Source organism: Schistocerca nitens, chromosome 11 (assembly GCF_023898315.1).
Source record: "Schistocerca nitens isolate TAMUIC-IGC-003100 chromosome 11, iqSchNite1.1, whole genome shotgun sequence".
NCBI lineage: Eukaryota > Metazoa > Arthropoda > Insecta > Orthoptera > Acrididae > Schistocerca > Schistocerca nitens.
Window position 1 is genome coordinate 170,920,885 of NC_064624.1, and position 22,991 is coordinate 170,943,875.

A 22,991-nucleotide genomic window follows, 5' to 3' on the forward strand; every position below is an offset into this window, starting at 1 on the left:
CACACCGCGCAGCAGTATTCTAAAAGAGGATGGACAAGCGTAGTGTAGGCAGTCTCCTTAGTAGGTCTGTTACATTTTCTGCCAAAAAGCGCAGTCTTTGGTTAGCCTTCTCCACAACATTTTCTATGTGTTCCTTCCAATTTACGTTGTTCGTAATTGTAATACTTAGGTATTTAATTGAATTTACGGCTTTTAGATTAGACTGATTTATCGTGTAACCGAAGTTTAGCGAGTTCCTTTTAGCTCTCAAGTGGATGACCTCCCACTTTTCATTATTTAGAGTCAAGTGCCACTTTTCGCAGCATTCAGATATATTTCCTAAATCGTTTTACGGTTTGTTTTGATCTTCCGATGACTTTATTAATCGATAAACGACAGCGTCATCTGCAAACAACCGAAGACGGCTGTTCAGATTGTCTCCCAAATCATTTATATAGATAAGGAACAGCAAAGGCCCTATAACACTACCTTGCGGAACGCCAGAAATCACTTCTCTTTTACTCGATGACTTTCCGTCAATCACTACGAACTCTGACCTCTCTGACAGGAAATCACAAATCCAGCCACATAACTTGGATGATATTCCATAAGCACGCAATTTCACTAAGAGCCGCTTGTGTGGTACAGTGTCAAAAGCCTTCGGCAAATCCAGAAATACCGAAGCGATGTGAAATCGCTTGTCAATACCAGTCAACACTTCATGTGAATAAAGAGCTAGTTGTGTATCACAGGGACGATGTTTTCTAAACGCATGTTGACTGTCTGTCAATAGACCGTTTTCTTCGAGGTAATTCATAATGTTCGAACACAACATATGTTCTAAAATCCTCCTATATATCGACGTTAACGATATGGGCCTGTAATTTAGTGGATTACTCCTACTACCTTTCTTGAATATTGGTGTAACCTGTGCAACTTTCCGGTCTTTGGGAACGGATCTTTCGTCGAGCGAACGGTTCTGTATGATTGTTAGGTACGGAGCTAATGCATCAGCGTACTCCGAAAGGAACCTAACTGGTATACAGTCTGGACCAGAAGACTTGCTTTTATTAAGCGATTTAAGTTGCTTCACTACTCCAAGGATATTTACTTCTACGTTATTCGTGTTGGCAGCTGTTCTCGATTCGAATTCTGGAATATTTACTTCGTCTTCTTTCGTGAAGGCATTTCGGAAGGCTGCGTTTAGTAACTCTGCTTTGGCAACACTGTCTTCGATAGTATCTCCATTGCTATCGCGCAGAGAAGGCATTGATCGTTTCTTGCCGCTAACATACTTCACATACGACCAGAATCTCTTTGTACAGGGTGATTCAAAAAGAATACCACAACTTTAGGAATTTAAAACTCTGCAACGACAAAAGGCAGAGCTAAGCACTATCTGTCGGCGAATTAAGGGAGCTATAAAGTTTCATTTAGTTGTACATTTGTTCGCTTGAGGCGCTGTTGACTAGGCGTCAGCGGCAGTTGATGCTAAGTTGGCGACCGCTCAACAGAAAGCTTTTTGTGTTATTGATTACGGCAGAAGTGAGTCGACGACAGTTGTTCAGCGTGCATTTCGAACGAAGTATGGTGTTAAACCTCCTGATAGGTGGTGTATTAAACGTTGGTATAAACAGTTTACAGAGAATGGGTGTTTGTGCAAAGGGAAAAGTTCTGGACGGCCGAGAACGAGTGATGAAAATGTAGCACGCATCCAGCAAGCATTTGTTCGCAGCCCAGGAAAATCGACTCGCAGAGCTAGCAGAGAGCTGCAAATTCCACAATCGACTGTATGGAGAGTCCTACGAAAAAGGTTAGTTATGAAACCTTATCGTCTGAAATTGGTTCAAGCACTGTCTGCATCCCGAGGCGATGGATCGGCCGCCAGGCAGCCCGTGACAGAGCACTTCATCACTGGCCTCCAAGAAGCCCTGATCTTACCCCCTGCCATTTTTTCTTATGGGGGTATGTTAAGGATATGGTGTTTCGGCCACCTCTCCCAGCCACCATTGATGATTTGAAACGAGAAATAACAGCAGCTATCCAAACTGTTACGCCTGATATGCTACAGAGAGTGTCGACCGAGTTGGAGTATCAGGTTGATATTGCTCGAGTGTTTGGAGGGGGCCATATTGAACATCTCTGAACTTGTTTTTGAGTGAAAAAAAACCTTTTTAATTACTCTTTGTAATGATGTATAACAGAAGGTTATATTATGTTTCTTTCATTAAATACACATTTTTAAAGTTGTGGTATTCTTTTTGAATCACCCTGTATTTTCTGCCAGGTTTCGAGACAAAGTTTCGTTGTGGAAACTGTTCTAGGCATTGAAGCTCGCGCGAAATTTGGAGCTTCTATAAAGGATCGCCAATCTTAGGGATTTTGCGTCTGTTTAAATTGGGCATGTTTATTTCGTTGTTTCTGCAACAGTGTTCTGACCCGTTTTGTGTGCCAAGAAGGATCATCTCCGTCGTTTGCTAGTTTATTTGGTATAACCCGTCAGCTCCTGCCGATACTATTTCTTTGAATTTAAGCCACATCTGGTCTACACTTTTATTTTTAACTTGGAATGAGTGGAGATTGTCTCTCAGGAAGACGTCAAGTGAAATTTTATCTGCCTTTTTGAATAGGTTCTTTTCACGTACATAAATATTTATGGCGTCGTATCTGATGAGTTGTGTCGTACAAACAATATAATTTTGCGGGTATCTTCACTGATATATGTAATAGCGTGCATTAAGTAATACAACGTCATTTTTTCTACAATCATGTTGGCTTTCTTCAGGATTCCATTACTCCACATTATTCTTCATTCCTTTGGCTAGAAAACCCTATTTTTCAATATACTCTCCGTTCAATGCGACGGTCTTGCGCCCCTACCCACCACCCACGTATTACTTCTCGCAGAGTCTATCCTTTATTGGGCCAAACCGATGGGAGTCGGAAGGTGCGAGATCCGGGCTGTAAGGTGGGTGAGGAAGAACACTCCAGTGAAGTTTTGTTATCTCCTCTCGGGTGTGTAGACTTGTGCGAAGCCTTGCACTGTCATGGAGATGGAGGAGTTCGTTTGCAATTTTGCGGCGATGATTATCTCGAATGAGAGTGTCCGCACATTTCGACATTGCAGGAGTAACTGTTGCGTGCAGCCGGTCGCTACGCGGGACATACGAGAGGTTTGCGCGGCCTCGTTGCGATGATGACAGGCTGCTCGCACAACGACTCAGCGTGCTTTTGTTCACTGCCAGGGCCCGTAGACATTCTGCGAGCGCCTATGAACATCTGTGGTGCTCTCGTTTTCCGCCAAAAGAAACGCAATGACAGCTGTCTGCTTGGATCGTACATCAACATCTACATTTATACTCCGCAAGCCACCCAACGGTGTGTGGCGGAGGGCACTATATGTGCCACTGTCGCTACCTCCCTTTCCTGTTCCAGTCGCGTCGGTTCGCGGGAAGAACGACTGTCTGAAAGCCTCCGTGCGCGCTCGAATCTCTCTACTTTTACATTCGTGATCTCCTCGGGAGGTATAAGTAGGGGGAAGCAATATATTCGATACCTCATCCAGAAACGCACCCTCTCGAAACCTGGACAGCAAGCTACACCGTGATGCAGAGCGCCTCTCTTGCAGAGTCTGCCACTCGAGTTTGCTAAACATCTACGTAACGCTATCACGTTTACCAAATAACCCTGTGACGAAACGCGCCGCTCTTCTTTGGATCTTCTCTATCTCCTCCGTCAACCCGATCTGGTACGGATCCCACACTGATGAGCAATACTCAAGTATAGGTCGAACGAGTGTTTTGTAAGCCACCACCTTTGTTGATGGACTACATTTTCTAAGGACTCTCCCAATGAATCTCAACCTGGTACCCTCCTTACCAACAATTAATTTTATATGATCATTCCACTTCAAATCGTTCCGTACGCATACTCCCAGATATTTTACAGAAGTAACTGCTACCAGTGTTTGTTCCGCTATCATATAATCGTACAATAAAGGATCCTTCTTTCTATGTATTCGCAATACATTACATTTGTCTATGTTAAGGGTCAGTTGCCACTCCCTGCACCAAGTGCCTATCCGCTGCAGATCTTGCTGCATTTCGCTGCAATTTTCTAATGCTGCAACTTCTCTGTATACTACAGCATCATCCGCGAAAAGCCGCATGGAACTTCCGACACTATCTACTTAGTCATTTATATATATTGTGAAATGCAATGGTCCCAAAACACTCCCCTGTGGCACGCTAGATGTTACTTTAACGTGAGTAGACGTCTCTCCATTGAGAACATGTTGTGTTCTGTTTGCTAAAAACTCTTCAATCCAGCCACACAGCTGGTCTGATATTCCGTAGGCTCTTACTTTGTTTATCAGGCGACAGTGTGGAACTGTATCGAACGCCTTCAGAAGTCAAGGAAAATGGCATCTACCTGGGAGCCTGTATCAAACATTTTCTGGGTCTGATGAACAAATAAAGCGAGTTGGGTCTCACACGATCGCTGTTTCTGGAATCCGTGTTGATTGCTACGGAGTAGAATCTGGGTTTCCAGAAATGACATGATACGCGAGCAAAAAACGTGTTCTAAAATTCTACAACAGATCGATGTCAGAGATATAGGTCTATAGTTTTGCGCATCTGCTCGACGACCCTTCTTGAAGACTGGGGCTATCGGTGCTCTTTTCAAATCATTTGGAACCTTCCGTTCCTCTAGAGACTCCGTTAAGACGCCATTTTGAAGGCTACGTTTAGTGGTGCCACCCGTCGTAACTTCATGAAACTGTAGGGGGTGAAGTGGGAATGCTCCACAATGTCCACAACTGTCTGCAAAATGACTTGCCAATAGAGTTGGTAATAATGAAGTAGGAAATTAAATCGTCAATCCTGAAAAAGTTTTACTGCAGCAACAGCGAACGTGTAATAAGCGATAAACTTCTTTCCTTTCATTTTTTGTGGGGAAGGGGAGTGTCAGTGCGAGTAACTTTCGAAAAGATTCGCAATTATTTTTAAAATTTGTTGGAAGTCGTTATGTGCTGTCATTCTCAAATACTGTGTGAATATAGTCTGAATGATTTGCTCGCCGCCGGCCGCTGTGGCCGAGCGGTTCTAGGCGCTTCAGACCAGAACCGCACTGCTGCTACGGTCGCAGGTTCGAATCCTGCCTCAGGCATGGATGTGTGTGATGTCCTTAGGTTAGTTAGGTTTAAGTAGTTCTAAGTCTAGGGGACTGATGACCTCAGATGTTAAGTCCCATAGTGCTCAGAGCCGTTTGAATTTACTTGCCATAGCCTGTGCTACCCTAAAACATTCATACAGTTTCAAAGTGCTGAAACTTTTAACGGAAAATTACACCTCCTAAGCCTCCCAACACCGGAGGGGGGAGGTATTTTACCCTCACCTTTTGAAAATATTGTAATCTAACCAGTTATCTTATATTTGAAAATTTTGAAAAAAATGTTACTTGTTTTTAATGTCTTTTTCTACCAGATTCGATATAAGTTCAAAATTTTTCATTTAAACGTAATATAAAAATTTAAGTCTCAGTAGCAGATGTCACTTGCCCAGCGAATGTCATATACAGTACTATCAGGTTCACGCCCTTACTTGCACATCAGTATTTCTTTAAAAAGTGCGCTGAGAGTTATAGTCAACAGCAACGAAGGAAATTTGCATTTTTTTTTTTTTTGTGGTGGTCATAAAGTCGGTAGGAGACGTTATTGAAACAGCGTTGATATTGATGAGATTGTGTTAAAAAGTCATTTTCAGGTGCTACTCACACATCGGTACATTTTTAAAAAGTATGTTTTTAATGTAATTCACGAACAATTAAGGAATTTTGTTTTATTTTTGTATGGTGGGAACGAAGTAACCCCTCCCTTCAGTAATGTGCGCGCTGTGGAAAATGCTGTGGTACTGATAGAATTACTGAGTAGATTATGACAGACTCCAGAATTTTTAAATTACGTTCATAATTTTATGAGATACTGAAATCCAAAATTTTGTTGCTGCTAGCAACGCTTAGATAGGCAGCCTTTAAATGGGATCACGCCCTGTTTTAGTTCAGTAATACAGATTTATTCATTCACAGGGAGACTACCCCTTGGCGTCATCTTGGTACCGCAGTTTGTGTGTATGTTTTATGTTTGTAAGTATGTGTGTCCATGTATGTGTCAGAGACAGAGAGAGAGAGGGAGGGAGAGAGCCGCCAACCTTGGAGCCCTGAGATTGCGAAGACGCTGGCGCCAGTAGAGTTAAGATTCCGCGAATTTGGAAGCGAACCGAAACGCACTCACAGCGAGACATGGCGGATTTCGCGACGCGGCGGAACAGATAAATTTGTAGACAAACAAAGAAGATGGGAAAACACAGGCGGTTGTGGCGTCGCCGTGTTGCGTCACTCCCGATGAAACGGAAGCCGAAAATTTGTAGGAGCGGTGGGAAATAGGCGGTATAATGGGGCAGTCGGCTAGCGGGAGCATTTGACTCTCGGCCTGCTCTGGGCGTAGCATCTCTGGTAGGGATTGTTGGCTGCCGCGAGCCGCTCCAGCATTATCTCTGTTCGCGTTGCTTAGGTGATTGTTGTCGTGGCTCTGTCGCTTTTTTCGTTGTGCGAAGGGACTGTTATAGATCTGTTGTCGTGGCGATGTCATTTGTACACTTTTCGTGAAATACGTGCACGCATATTAGAGAGACTCATTAAAATATAGTGTCGGTGGTACGGCTGCAGGACAGTTAGAACAGAAGAAATTATGTGTTTGTGTGGAATCGTCGCCGCTTACTTTCAGGAGAAAAGGTACGTTGAAGACAAATAGCATCCATTTGTAGACTTTGTATCAGATAATTTTTATTTGCGCACTAGTTTCCATCAACTGTGATCGTGAAAGCTTGACACGGTGGCAAGTGGAACTAAATCTGTGGGAAATGATTTACTATTGCCATTTGTTATAGCTATAAAGAGCTTCTCTTGGCCTGTATTTCCATTTTTTTCTGACAACACTCCAAACCATTCGAGAAACTCGAGAACATCGTGAAAATAAACAGACTAAACTTGCATTTAACACACAGTTCACTACCTTAAACAAATCACTTTCACTTTAGGGGGGGGGGGGAGGACGTCAGACAGGCTGACTCGGAGCAGGAGAGGCACCACAGGACATTTTAATTTCCACTGTCTATACTTTTACAAATAAATTCATAAACCTTTGAAAGCATGACCAGGAAGGATTCAGCAATCATACTCATAGCAGTAGAAACTCAAAAACGTAACAAAATACATTTTTTACATGTGAAATTTCATCATTTTTTCACTTACTACTGGCTGCATTTGTTGCTATAGGTACACTTTTCTTCCTGAGCAATAGAGACTGTTCAATGAATTTTGCACAGCATACAAACTATAGTTACATGTGTATGAAACTCTAGAGTTTATTTAATTTATGAAAAAAATGAATGAACTGTTACATTTGAAACTTCTTGTTTAGAAAAAAACTAAAATTTTATAGTTAATTACCTCAATTTGTACCACAGTTTTTAATAGATTTGGAAAATTCTCGAGTATCATACACCTGTAAGTACTGCTTGTATGCTCTGCAAAATTCATCGAAGAATCTCTCTTACTTAGGAAGAAAAGTGTACCTACAGAAACAAATGCAGCCAGTAGTAAGTGAAAAAATGATGAAAATTCACATGTAAAAAAAAGGTATTTTGCTACGTTTTTGAACTTTCACTGCTATGAGTCTGAGTCCTCAATCCTTCTTGGTCGTGGTGACAAAGTTTTATAAATTTATTTGTAAAAGTATAGACAGTAGAAATTAAAATGTGCTGTGATTCCTCTCCCGCTCCAAGTCGGCCCGTTTGACGTCCTACCCCCCTTAATTTATTTCATTTTCTATAACATTAACCTTTCCTTGATGCGATCTAACTGATTTCGAATAGTATACCGACACATGCATCGGTAATTTACAGGAATGATTGCCTATCGAAGTCGCGGAGTCCAAACGATACATATCGAACGTGCGATCCTAAATCGATCATGCGACTCTGGTGGCGGGCGTTATGAGTATGTTTACGGTGGTCACTACAGCAACGACAAAAGAAGAGCGTTACAAAAATACTTGTAATTACAAAGGAGACGACTTACCTTAATCGTCGTCGGTGTTGTCGTCATGTGAAAGTCCGTGTGATGTGTACGCCACGGGAACAATTCTCTGTTTGGCATAGCCTGGGTAAACTCTGCCAATATCATGCAAACGCCAAGTTGTGGAAATGGAGGTACTGAAACAAGTGTAGTCCGTCTCTCTCTCCTGGACGAGCTTCTCTTTTCAACAAACAATTAAAATCGCTCAAAAGAGGAAAGGCCGCTGGACCTGATGGGATACCAGTTCGATTTTACACAGAGTACGCGAAGGAACTTGCCCCCCTTCTTGCAGCGGTGTACCGTAGGTCTCTAGAAGAGCGTAGCGTTCCAAAGGATTGGAAAAGGGCACAGGTCATCCCCGTTTTCAAGAAGGGACATCGAACAGATGTGCAGAACTAGAGACCTCTATATCTCTAACGCCGATCAGTTGTAGAATTTTGGAACACGTACTATGTTCGAGTATAATGACTTTTCTGGAAACTAGAAATCTACTCTGTAGGATTCAGCATGGGTTTCGAAAAAGACGACCGTGTGAAACCCAGCTCGCGCTATTCGTCCACGAGGCTCACACGGCCATAGACACGGGTTCACGGGTAGATGCCGTGTTTCTTGACTTCCGCAAGGCGTTCAATACAGTTCCCCACAGTCGTTTAATGAACAAAGTAAGAGCATATGGACTATCAGACCAATTGTGCAATTGTGTAATTGGATTGAGGAGTTCCTAGATAACAGAACGCAGCATGTCATTCTCAATGGAGAGAAGTCTTCCGAAGTAAGAGTGATTTCAGGTGTGCCGCAGGGGAGTGTCGTAGGACCGTTGCTATTCACAATATACATAAATGACCTTGTGGATGGCATCGGAAGTTCACAGAGGCTATTTGCGGATGATGCTGTAGTATATCGAGAGGTTGTAACATTGGAAAATTGTACTGAAATGCAGGAGGATCTGCAGCGAACCGACGCAGGGTGCAGGGAATGGTGATTGAATCTCAATGTAGACAAGTGTAATGTGCTGCGAATACATAGAAGGAAAGATCCCTTATGATTTAGCTACAATATAGCAGGTCACCAACTGGAAGCAGTTAATTCCATAAATTATCTAGGAGTAGACATTAGGAGTGGTTTAAAATGGTATAATCATATAAAGTTGATCGTCGGTAAAGCAGATGCCAGACTGAGATTCATTGGAAGAATCCTAAGGAAATGCAATCCGAAAACAAAGGAAGAAGGTTACAGTACGCTTGTTCGCCCACTGCTCGAATACTGCTCAGCAGTGTGGGATCCGTACCAGATAGGGTTGATAGAAGAGATAGAGAAGATCCAACGGAGAGCAGCGCACTTCGTTACAGGATCATTTAGTAATCGCGAAAGCGTTACGGAGATGATAGATGAACTCCAGTGGAAGACTCTGCAGGAGAGACGCTCAGTAGCTCGGTACGGACATTTGTTGAAGTTCCGAGAACATACCTTCACCGAAGAGTCAAGCAGTATATTGCTCCCTCCTAAGTATATCTCACGAAGAGACAGTGGGGATGAAATCAGAGAGATTAGAGCCCACACAGAGCCATACCGACAATCTTTCTTTCCACGAACAATACGAGACTGGAATAGAAGGGAGAGCCGATAGAGGTACTCAAGGTACCCTCCGCCACACACCGTCAGGTGGCTTGCGGAGTATCGATGTAGATGTAGATAGATGTAGATATAATGGAAGACTTCACAGATTCCCACAGCCGCCCGATGTTCTGCGTGTGCACACTGGGTTCATCCAGAGACACGAAGTCTACAGAGTGTCTGACGAACTCGTGGTCGAATCCTTCTGCTTTGAGTGTCATGTTGGACTGGAACCCGTCGATAATGACTTTACTACCAGGCAATATAAACTGCTATATCAGAGCCACTAAAGTGACGTTGTCCCTGGACAATATTGTGGCAACGAAACACTTCCGGGACTCTCTTTCTATTCCATCAAATAGCCTAATATGGTCGAATTCACTCTTTGAAGGTCGTCCTCTATGCTTCTTCCTTCTAGCTATGTGAGATTCGTCCACTTCAACAACTTTACTCGGTCCACCAATAGCTCCACAGTCGTTCGTGACTACCACATAACACACTTCTCTGGAAAACCGGTAATAGTCGCACACGGTAGCAGCCGAGAAGTCAGTTTCCGATGCTGTTGCTTGGGAGGTGTAATCTCGAATCCAGCAAGTTAGAAGAATTACGTCTGTCTGGATGGATAATTTGCAGGAGTCGAACCATGTATTCTTCCTGGTACTCAAATGGCTCTGAGCAGTATGCGACTTAACTTCTGAGGTCATCTGTCGCCTAGAACTTAGAACTAATTAAACCTAACTAACCTAAGGACATCACACACATCCATGTCCGAGGCAGGATTCGAACCTGCGACCGTAGCGGTCGCTCGGCTCCAGACTGTAGCGCCTAGCCGGCCGGGGTGGCCACGCGGTTCTAGACGCTACAGTCTGGAACCGCGCGACCTACTACGATCGCAGGTTCGAATCCTGCCTCGGACATGGATGTGTGTGATGTCCTTAGGTTAGTTAGGTTTAATTAGTTCTAAGTTCTAGGCGACTGATGACCTCAGAAGTAGAGTCGTGCATGACCGAGTACGCGAGCACGAAATACGAGATGGGGCGAGCACACCCTAACTGGATAGGCTGCCCGCAGTAGTTCTATTGACCGAGCATAGAAGCCGTGACGGAATACGTAGCACGTAACTTCAAACACGTTACACGTGTCATTATCCGTGTGAGACTGCAGCCAGTACGGGCTTCTCATTTGTGGTGTGTCTCTCTCTGTAATCATGCAGCGCGAGGAAACCAGTGCAGTAAGACCTAAGATTGAAACCAATGTTTACACATTGAAGGAACGGGAAGGTCTAAAAATCCAAGTATGGAGTACATTTCTCTTGGTTGCAGACGAAAACAGTGCGTCTACTGGGTACGTATCGGGCATAAACTGCTCCACATTATTGTGTTTCCAGTAGGGAATCCGTCATTTACAGAAACACAGTTGCGAGAAACCTCACAAAGATACACAGCTCCTTTACGGATAACGGCAGTAATAAAAATTAGTATTACAGCAAAATGTGTTGCAATGTGTGCTAAAGATATGAGACCTTTTAATGCTGTTTCCTGTCAAGATTTCAGAGAATTAGGCCAAGAATTACTACGACTAGGTGCGCATTATGGAGAAGTTAACGTGGCAGATATCATACCACATCCCTCTACTATAAGCAGACGTGTCAAAGGCGATGCAATGCGAAGCAGCATAATGCCTTCTGTTATTGCGGAAGTTATTAATAAAACAAGTGCTGCGGTAGTTGATATGTGGACCGATTCGCAAAATCAGGTGCACTGTTTGACACTTACAACACATTACATTAACACAGATTGGTCTCCTGTGAACAATGTTTTATTTAGAACAAAATTCCCTGGCGTTAAGAAAACGGGAGTAAATATTAAGAAAGCAATTGAAGAGAGGATGGCTGATTGGGACATTTCGCCGCACATGTTGCACAGTTTTGTTTCTGTCTCCGACCAGGTTGCTAATGTAATAAAGGCTTTGGAAAATCAAGAAAGGATTCCTTGTGCTGCTCATTGTGTAAACACAGCACTTAGCCATACTTTCGATGAAGATGACTTCTTGTTAAATCATGCCCCGAACATCGCATCAACAATATATACCGCAAAATGCATTGTAAGGTTCATTAAGAAAAGTGGCCTCTGCTCGTCTTTGAAATCATCGTCGAAACAAGAGGTCTGCACACGCTGGAACAGCTCGTACACTACGCTGGAATCCTTACACACTCAGTATAACGAAGTTGCTGCTTTGCTGACGGAAAAGGACTCCGCTTACGGATTGCAAGGATATGATAGTGAGCTTGCAGGAAAAGCTGCGCATTTTCTGAGACCGTTTAAAGAGGCCGCAGATGAATTAGAAGGGGAAAAAGAACCGACAAACCAGTTAGTTCTTTGGTTTCACAAACTACAACAAATTTGCAGTGTCAGTGACACTGACTGTCAAGTGAGTAATTACTGCAGTTAAAAGCACTGTTTCATTATGATACGCGATAGATTTATAATTAACTAGCGTAATTGATGTGTACTAACAGATATGTATTTTTTAAGAGGAGGTACAAAGGATAAAAAATCGAGCCTTGACTTTCGTTTGTGAGAAGACTGTGCCACTTCCAGACATAAGGCCGGTATTACACTATCAAATTTCTTTGTCCAATATCTTTGTCCAATATCTTTGTCAAAGATATTTGATAGTGTAATAGGGATCTTTGACAAATGTCGTCCAATATTTGATCAAATCTAGGCCGAGGCCGTATATTTGATCAAAGAAATCGCTTGTCTTCTGTTCACTGCAATGCGATATGTTACCACGCGGAGCGCTAGCATCGCTGCAGCGTTCTGTCGTCTGTAGTGTTTTTACAACCATTGCCGGTAAATACAATTGGTGTGTGCCGACAACTACAGAATTAATAGAGATGTCTGAAGCTGATGAGGCGCTTTACAACGTGAGGCACCCTGAATACAAAAATATATTAAGAAGATTGGAGACCTAACCTAACGTAACATAACCCTCTCCTGTAGCAAGGAATCGGAGTGTTATAGTGAGCCTGTCTTCTGAAGATGTAGCAGTTCTTAAGTGAAAATTGTGCTTTGTGATATGAGGATACACTTCATTGAACACATACAGAAATGTATGCTCATCCATTCTTAAGTAATTGATGTACCACTTGACGTCTTCCACTGTAAGCTCACGTAACAAGTTTTGTTGAATGCTTTTATCGTGTCGTCGTAAAGCCCACGGCTTCACCCAGATTAGATTAGTTTTTCGTTCCATAGATCCGTGCTGAGCAGATCCTGGTGGATGTGGAACATGTCGATTTTTTTAAGCTGAAATAAAAATACTAATAGTATGAATAAATACAATACATCATTTGTTTCTATTAAAAATTTCGCCAATGGAGTAGAAGGAGTTGGCCAGTAGTAAGTCTTTCAGACTCCTTTTAAACTGATCTTTATTTCTAACTAAATTTTTTGTTTCCTGGCAAATTATTGAAGATGAGTGTTCCTGAGTAGTGGACCCCTTTTTGAACTAAAGTAAGTGCTTTTAAGTCCTTGTGCAGATCATTTTTGTTCCTGGTATTGTATGTATGAACTGAGTTGTTTGTTGGAAAAAGAGATATATTATTTACGACAAATTTTATTAAGAAGTAAATATACTGAGAGGCAGTAGTTAGTATACTCAGTTCTTTGAAGAGGTTTCTGCAGGAGGTCCGTGAATTTACTCCACAAATAATACGTATTACACGCTTTTGGACATTGAAAACTTTTGTTTGACTTCAAGATTTACCCCAAAATATTATCCCATATGACATTATGGAATGAAAGTATGCAAGCTTTTTCATTTTTATGTTGCCTATGTCTGCTAACACTCGAATTGCAAATACAGATTTGTTAAGGCGTTTCTGCAGTTCTGTGGTGTGCTCCTCCCAACTGAATTTATTATCAAGTTGTAATCCCAGGACTTTTAAGACTGTCAACCTCGTATGTATGGTTCCATTTTTTCCCCCCCTTCTTTTCCGCATGTGCACACAATGCAATTGGAGTACGTAGAACTGCTGCGGTTAATAACAAGTTGTTGTCAGCCATCTTGAACTTTGACGAAACATTTGATGACAGTGTAATACCCCTTGTAACGCTACGTCAAAGATCTTTGTCAAATATATTGGACGGAATATTGGATCACATCTTTGATCAAATCTTTGACAAAGAAATTTGATAGTGTAATACCGGCCTAAAATCGCTATCGGCGATTGTATTGAAATATCATTTTACTTTCCAAGTGCTTTATGAATTGAGCTGTGTCACGTACTCGTTCTTGGAAACGTTACTTTTGTATTAAAAGAGAGAGAGAGAGAGAGAAAGAGAGATAAATACACTGTGTGTGTGTGTGTGTGAGAGAGAGAGAGAGAGAGAGAGAGACAGAGACGGAGAGGGAGAGGCGTTGGATTTGCACAGTACAGTGCAGCGCAGCGAGCCGGGGCGATGCGAGGTGAGACGTCAGCGGTGACCGGTCATGCTCGGATATCCGCGTGTCCGGAATCCGGACAACAGACATGGGGCGAGTACGTGGCCGAGCCGAGGCGTGTGGGGCCGGACACGAGCGGCTCGTGTCAACAGGCGAGCCGCGACGGGTCAAACACTGACAAGGGGAGGCCGCCAATTGTGAAATTCAGATTCGATTCATATTGCGCATAATAAAAGCTCATGGCCACAGGTGTAATGTGGCAAAGCACCAAGATGCACTTCTCAGCCGTTGTCGAGAAAATCGACAGCTAAAAGAAACCGTTGCCGTGAAATTTCTCTCTACGGTCACTAACATTCTCCAGCGTCGTGGCGCAGCGGTAAGCGCTCGGGTTCGTAATCCAAAGGTCGCCGGATCGAATCTCGCGCCATGCAATTCTTTTTATAATTAGTTTTTTGTAATTCATATATATATATATATATATATATATATATATATATATATATATATATATATATATACTATTAATGAATTGCTTATGCATGTTGGTGAAGGCGGATCGCTCTCCAATTGTACCGCCTCCATTTTTCCGTTTGTTTAATAGGGTGTACCAAAGCTCTCCCGTCCGCACTGATTTTCGGCGATGTTGTAAGTTGCGCTAGGGACCGCATCTACCTTCTTTCGAAGTTAGCAGGCAACTACGCTGGTATGCGGCGGCTCGTTTCGGCCCATTCAACATCTGTTCTTCAAGTGTAACGAGCGAGTAACAGAGTTTATATTTGATACCTGCCACAGCAAATTTGTGTTCGTGGGGTGTCTATTCTACACTCCTGGAAATGGAAAAAAGAACACATTGACACCGGTGTGTCAGACCCACCATACTTGCTCCGGACACTGCGAGAGGGCTGTACAAGCAATGATCACACGCACGGCACAGCGGACACACCAGGAACCGCGGTGTTGGCCGTCGAATGGCGCTAGCTGCGCAGCATTTGTGCACCGCCGCCGTCAGTGTCAGCCAGTTTGCCGTGGCATACGGAGCTCCATCGCAGTCTTTAACACTGGTAGCATGCCGCGACAGCGTGGACGTGAACCGTATGTGCAGTTGACGGACTTTGAGCGAGGGCGTATAGTGGGCATGCGGGAGGCCGGGTGGACGTACCGCCGAATTGCTCAACACGTGGGGCGTGAGGTCTCCACAGTACATCGATGTTGTCGCCAGTGGTCGGCGGAAGGTGCACGTGCCCGTCGACCTGGGACCGGACCGCAGCGACGCACGGATGCACGCCAAGACCGTAGGATCCTACGCAGTGCCGTAGGGGACCGCACCGCCACTTGCCAGCGAATTAGGGACACTGTTGCTCCTGGGGTATCGGCGAGGACCATTCGCAACCGTCTCCATGAAGCTGGGCTACGGTCCCGCACACCGTTAGGCCGTCTTCCACTCACGCCCCAACATCGTGCAGCGCGCCTCCAGTGGTGTCGCGACAGGCGTGAATGGAGGGACGAATGGAGACGTGTCGTCTTCAGCGATGAGAGTCGCTTCTGCCTCGGTGCCAATGATGGTCGTATGCGTGTTTGGCGCCGTGCAGGTGAGCGCCACAATCAGGACTGCATACGGCCGAGGCACACAGGGCCAACACCCGGCATCATGGTGTGGGGAGCGATCTCCTACACTGGCCGTACACCACTGGTGATCGTCGAGGGGACACTGAATAGTGCACGGTACATCCAAAGCGTCATCGAACCCATCGTTCTACCATTCCTAGACCGGCAAGGGAACTTGCTGTTCCAACAGGACAATGCACGTCCGCATGTATCCCGTGCCACCCAACGTGCTCTAGAAGGTGTAAGTCAACTACCCTGGCCAGCAAGATCTCCGGATCTGTCCCCCATTGAGCATGTTTGGGACTGGATGAAGCGTCGTCTCACGCGGTCTGCACGTCCAGCACGAACGCTGGTCCAACTGAGGCGCCAGGTGGAAATGGCATGGCAAGCCGTTCCACAGGACTACATCCAGCATCTCTACGATCGTCTCCATGGGAGAATAGCAGCCTGCATTGCTGCGAAAGGTGGATATACACTGTACTAGTGCCGACATTGTGCATGCTCTGTTGCCTGTGTCTATGTGCCTGTGGTTCTGTCAGTGTGATCATGTGATGTATCTGACCCCAGGAATGTGTCAATAAAGTTTCCCCTTCCTGGGACAATGAATTCACGGTGTTCTTATTTCAATTTCCAGGAGTGTAATTCGAACGTTTGACTTTACGCTATACGTATTCGTATCGGAATATCGTTTCTACGTCTTCCGCTAACTATACGTCGTTAACATTATGAAGACAATTAATAACATTTGTGAAATACAACTTTGTTTACGGAAAACATAATGATGTTCGAAGTCGCCAGTTTTTCCACGACAAACGACTTTCAACAACTTATTATATGCATAATTGTTGCAACTGATTGCCGGGAATTATATATATATATATATATATATATATATATATATATATATATATCGTAGACAGTATTTCACCGCAACGGTTTCTTTTAACTGTCGATTTTCTCGACAACGGCTGAGAAGTGCATCTTGGTGCTTTGCCACATTACACCTCTGGTCATGAGCTTTTATTATGCGCAGTATGAATCGACTCTGAATTTCACAATTGGCAGCCTCCCCTTGTGAGCGTTGCAGCACTCTGCTCACAAGGGAACCTCCCCATCGCAACCCCCCCCCCCCCCCTCAGATTTAGTTATAAGTTGGCACAGTGGATAGGCCTTGAAAAACTGAACACAGATCAATCGAGAAAACAGGAAGAAGTTGTGTGGAACTATGAAAAAAATAAGCAAAATATACAAAGTGAGTAGTCCATGAGCAACATAAGCAATATCAAGGAGAACGTGCATTTAGGCGCGCCGTGGTTAGCGTGAGCAGCTGCGGAAGAAGAGGTCCTTGGTTCAAGTCTTCCCTCGCGTGAAAATTTTACTTTCTTTGTTTTCGCAAAGTTATGATCTGTCCTTTCGTTCATTGATGTCTCTGTTCACAGCAATAAGTTTAGTGTCTGTGTGTTGCGACCGCACCGCAAAACCGTGCGATTAGTAGACAAAAGGACGTGCCTCTCCAATGCGAACCGAAAATATTTGATCGCAAGGTCATAGGTCAACCGATTCCTCCACAGGAAAACACGTCTGATGTATTCTATACGACACTGGTGACGGCATGTGCGTCACCTGACAGGAATATGTTGTCGACCACCTAACTTGCACACTTGGCGAATGGGTAAAAAGATTCTTCTACCTTGCCCGATTGAGGTTTTCTTGTGGATGTGATAATCACTTCAAAAAAAGTGATGAAAACATAAGAGTGTGTCACATAAACTGCAACAAATGAATGCAACAGTTTCACAGTCGCACAGTTTTCTCTGTGCTCTGTCAAAACATATGTTTTTAACGTTTTCACATTTTTCCGTGTGTAGACCGTCAAATCCTGCATATGTCCAAGCAGATCTGAACATGTCCTAGAATTTCGGAGAGGGAAGTTGATTATGTGCGAGTGCCTGAACTCTGATAATTGTCTGAAAATAAAAAATTAAAATTATCACTCGAAGGAAGACTTGAACCAAGGACCTCTCATTACGCAGCTGCTCACGCTAACCGCGGGACCACGGCGCACCTATGCTCACATTATCCTAGATGTTGCCTATCTTGCGCATGGACTACTCAGTTTGTATATTTTGCTTATTTTTTTCATAGTTCCAAAGAACTTCTTCCTGTTTTCTCGATTGATCTGTGTTCAGTTTTTCAAGGCCTATCCACTGTGCCAACTTATAACTAAATCTGAGGGGGGTGCGATGGGGAGGTTCCCTTGTCAGAAGTTAACTCCCATAGTGCTCAGAGCCATTTTCTTTGTAGCGCTTAGAACCGCACGGCCACTCCGGCCGGCCCTGGTACTTAGTTTTCCGCACTGCCTGCAATGAAATTTTCACGGTATTTCAGCATCGAAACACATCTTAATGACGTTTTACACACTTCGCACCACCACAGTATACACGGTCCCTCCTTTCCTCGTCCAGTAGTACTCTATATTTCGGACAAAAAGTGAAACAATTTTCCCATGTGAGAGAATCCGCCGAAGAAACGTCAAGAACACCAGACATCCCACTCACTACCGACATAAATCGCCTGGTTTTCCCTAGCGACTCAAAAATAATACGCGGAAGTACGTAACGTAGAGCAACTAAGGGAACGACGCAAAACAGATAAAAATGACGACCATAACGCCCGCCACCAGAGTAGCATGACCGATTTACAATCGCACGTTCGATATGCATCGTTTGGATTCCGTGACTTCGAAAGGCAGTCATTCTTGGAAATTACCCATGCATCTCATCGTCTCGTATGCCTACCCATATCAACTCGAATGTATCCTCACCACAACAGAATAATGAAACATTCGAGGATATTCTCGAATGTTCTGGAAAATTCTAGAATATTTTGGAGATTCTATAATATTCTCGAAGTTTCTGAAAGATTCTGTAACATTCTAGAATACTCTACAACATTCTCGAACATTCCAAAAAGAACATTCCAGCCAGTCTCAGTTGCCAGCTGCTTCACCTACTTCCCATACGAAGTTTATTGGTGCGATGTCCTCTTTTTAGACCCAAATCTTCCAACCCAACCACTGAAGGTCCAAACCTAAACCATATTCATGGATGGGGAGTAGACCCCCCAAGAAGCAGTCTCCTTAGTAGGTCTGTTGCATTTCCTAAGTGTCCTGCCAATAAAACGCAGTCTTTGGCTAGCCTTCCCCACAACATTTTCTGTGTTCTTTCCAATGTAAGTTGTTCGTAATTGTAATTCCTAGGTACTTAGTGGATTTATGATCTTTGGATTTGACTGATTTATCGTGTAACCGAAGTTTAACGGATTCCTTTTAGCTCTCATGTGTATGACCTCACACTTTTCATTATTTAGGACTAATTGCCAATTTTCGCACCATACAGATATCTTTTCTAAATCGTTTCGCAATTTGTTTCCATCTTCTAATAACTTTACTTGACGACAAACAAGAACATCATCTGTAAACAACCTAAGACTGCTGCTCGGATTGTCTCCCAAATCGTTTATATACAGGGTTATTACGAATGATTGAAGCGATTTCACAGCTCTACAGTAACTTTATTATTTGAGATATTTTCACAATGCTTTGCAGACACATACAAAAACTCAAAAAGTTTTTTTAGGCATTCACAAATGTTCGATATGTGCCCCTTTAATGATTCGGTAGACATCAAGCCGATAATCAAGTTCCTCCCACACTCGGCGCAGCATGTCCCCATCAATGAGTTCGAAAGCATCGTTGATGCGAGCTCGCAGTTCTGGCACGTTTCTCGGTAGAGGAGGTTTAAACACCGAATCTTTCACATAACCCCACAGAAAGAAATCGCATGGGGTTAAGTCGGGAGAGCGTGGAGGCCATGACACGAATTGCTGATCATGATTTCCACCACGACCGACCCATCGGTTTTCCAATCTCCTGTTTAAGAAATGCCGAACATCGTGATGGAAGTGCGGTAGAGCACCATCCTGTTGAAAGATGAAGTCGGCGCTGTCGTCTCCAGTTGTGGCATGAGCCAATTTTCCACGGGCTACGCGTGAAACTTGCCCGCACGCGTTCAACCGTTTCTTCGCTCACTGCAGGCCGACCCGTTGATTTCCCCTTACAGAGGCATCCAGAAGCTTTAAACTGCGCATATCATCGCCGAATGGAGTTAGCAGTTGGTGGATCTTTGTTGAACTTCGTCCTGAAGTGTCGTTGCACTGTTATGACTGACTGATGTGAGTGCATTTCAAGCACGACATACGCTTTCTCGGCTCCTGTCGCCATTTTGTCTCACTGCGCTCTCGAGCGCTCTGGCGGCAGACACCTGAAGTGCGGCTTCAGCCGAACAAAACTTTATGAGTTTTTCTACGTATCTGTAGTGTGTCGTGACCATATGTCAATGAATGGAGCTACAGTTAATTTATGAAATCGCTTCAATCATTTGTAATAGCCCTGTAGATAAGGAACAGCATTGGGCCTCGATGGAGCCAGAAATCACTTCTGTTTTACTCGATGACTTTCCATCAATTAGTACGAACTGTACCCTCACTGACAGGAAGTTACGAATCCAGTCACATAACATACGATATTCCATAAGCACGCAATTTGACTACAAGCCGCTTGGAAGGTACAGTGTCGAAAGCCTTCTGGAAATCTAGATATACGGAATCAATTTGAAATCCCTTGTCAATAGCACTCAACACTTCGTGTGAGTAAAGAGCTAGTTGTGTTTCACAAGAACGATGTTTTCTGAATCCGTGTTGACTGTTTGTCAATAGATCGTTCCCTTCGAGGTAATTCATAATGTTCGGATACAATATGAGGGGCGTTTGAAAAAATAAAAACTACTTATGTATTTGGGGTAAACCTTTTATTTATTTTTCGACACAGTCTGCTTATAGACTTATACACTTCATCCAACGCTGTTCTAGTTTGTTGATCTCTTCCGAATAATAGGAATTGTCCAAGTCTGCAAAATAGCTATTAATTGCTGCAATCACCTCCACATTTGAATAAAATGTTTGTCCCACCAGCCACTTCTTCAAATTGGGGAACAAATAGTAGTCCGAGGGAGCCAAGTCTGGAGAATAGGGGGGATGTGAAACGATTTGGAATCTTATTTCCATTACTTTTGTGACCACAACTGCTCAGGTGTGTGCTGGTGCATTGTCGTGATGGAAAAGGACTTTTTTGCGGTCCAATCGCCGGGGCTTTTCTTTCAGCTCTGTTTTCGAACGGCCCAGTAACGATGAATAATATGTATCTGTAATAGTTTTACCCTTTTCCAGATAGTCGATGAGGATTATCCCTTGCAAATCCCAAAAGACAGTCGCCATAACCTTTCCGGTCGAAGGAAGGGTCTTCTCCTTTTTTTGGTGCAGATTCTCCCTTGGTAACCCATTGTTTAGATTGTTGTTTGGTCTCAGGAGTATAGTAATGCATCCATGTTTCATCCACTGTGGCGAAACGACGCTTAAAGTCCTGCGGATTCTTCCTGAACAGCTGAAAACCATCCTTGGAACACTTCACACGATTTCGTTTTTGGTTAAGTGTGAGCAGTCGCGGAACCCATCTTGCGGTTAGCTTTCTCATGCCCAAATGTTTATGCAAAATATTATGTACCCGTTCATTCGAGATTCCCACAGCACTAGCAATCTCACACACCTTAACTCTTCTGTCATCCATCACCATATCATGGATTTTATCAATGATTTCTGGAGTCGTAACCTCCACAGGGCGTCCAGAACGTTCAACATCACTTGTGTCCATATGGCCCCTCCGAAAATTTTGAAACTACTTATAAACTGTTCTAATCGAAGGTGCAGAGTCAGCGTAATGTTTATCAAGCTTCTCTTTAGTCTCCTGAGGCGTTTTGCCTTTCATAAAGTAATGTTTAATCACAACACGAAATTCTGTTTTGTCTATTTTTTGGCAGTCACTCGACTCCCTTGATTCACACGAATCCCAAACGCAAAGAAATAGACCAATATGGCTGAAACTTGGTGTGCGTTCTTTCCAAAGATGCTACTAAACAAACATGACCTCGATACGCGCCGGTGTTTCCATCTCTCGGACTTTGCACGGACTTTTCAAACGCCTCTGGTATATGTTCCAAAATTCTGCTGCGTAGAGGTGTATACTTGTCAGTTTTATGTGTTTTGTGCAGGCTCCATAAGTTACTCATGCACATCAGTTTTAATGTCGGGAATTATGAAGCCGTGTGTGCAAGCATATGTGTGTCTCCATCTGTATGTGGTACGACTAAATGACAAACACATGTACTGGAAGAACTTGAAATTTACGCTCGTCACTTGAAAAAGCCACGCAGATTGCTCAGTGAAATTACACTACTGACCATTAAAATTGCTACACCAAGAAGAAATGCAGATGATAAACGGGTATTCATTGGATTACATTTTTACGCAATTTGGGTGCATAGATCCAGAGAAATCAGTACCCGGAACTACCACCTCTGGCCGTAATAACGGCCTCGATACGCCTGCGCATTGAGTCAAACATAGCTTGGATGGCGTGTACAGGTACAGCTGCCCATGCAGCTTCAACAGGATACCACAGTTCATCAAAAGTAGTGACTGGCGTATTGTGACGAGCCAGTTGCTCGGCCACCATTGACCAGATGTTTTCAATTGGTGAGAGATGTGGAAAATGTGCTGGAATGTGTCGGACATTTTCTGTATCCGGTAATACCCGTACAGGACCTGCAACATGCGGGCGTGTATTACCCTGCTGAAATCTAGTGTTTCGGAGGGATCGAATGAAGGGTAGAGCCACGGGTCGTAACACATCTGAGATGTAACGTCCACTGTTCAAAGTGCCGTCAATGCGAACGAGAGGTGACCGAGACGTGTAACTAACGGCACCCCATACCATCACGCCGGGTGATACCCCAGTATGGCGATGACGAATACACGCTTCCAGTGTGCTTTCACCACGATGTCGCCAAACACGGATGCGACCATCGTGAAGCTGTAAACAGAACCTGGATTCATCCGAAAAAATGGACGTTTTGCCATTCGTGCACAGCTTCGTCGTCGAGTACACCATAGCAGGCGCTCCTGTCTGTAATGCAATGTCAAGGGTAACCGCAGCCGTGGTATCCGAGCTGACTGTCCGTGCTGCTGCAAACGTCGTTGAACTGTTCGTGCAGATGGTTGTTGTCTTGCGAAAGTCCCCATCTGTTGACTCAGGG

At 43.8% G+C, this 22,991-nt stretch overlaps 2 protein-coding genes across 7 annotated transcripts in view; one reads left to right on the plus strand and one right to left on the minus strand.

Annotated features, from left to right (window-relative positions):
- The window catches only part of LOC126213090 (uncharacterized), a 255,653-nt gene that overhangs the window by 175,159 nt on the left and 57,503 nt on the right, over positions 1–22,991 (minus strand). Inside the window, exon 1 of one of the 2 annotated variants that reach the window (XM_049940689.1) lies at positions 8,119–8,173. The exons of the other annotated variant lie outside the window; for it this stretch is intronic. Coding sequence (XP_049796646.1) covers positions 8,119–8,145 — 27 coding nt within the window. The 5' untranslated portion in view covers positions 8,146–8,173. Of the gene's footprint in view, positions 1–8,118; positions 8,174–22,991 lie in introns of those variants that run through there. 2 annotated transcript variants of the gene reach the window in all.
- LOC126213087 (serine/threonine-protein kinase OSR1) overlaps positions 1–22,991 on the plus strand; it is a 587,751-nt gene that overhangs the window by 133,783 nt on the left and 430,977 nt on the right. Inside the window, exon 1 of one of the 5 annotated variants that reach the window (XM_049940683.1) lies at positions 6,445–6,771. The exons of 2 other annotated variants lie outside the window; for them this stretch is intronic. In XM_049940683.1, coding sequence (XP_049796640.1) covers positions 6,728–6,771 — 44 coding nt within the window. In that variant the 5' untranslated portion in view covers positions 6,445–6,727. Of the gene's footprint in view, positions 1–6,444; positions 6,772–22,991 lie in introns of those variants that run through there. 2 more of the 5 variants (XM_049940681.1, XM_049940684.1) reach the window with 2 other exon arrangements.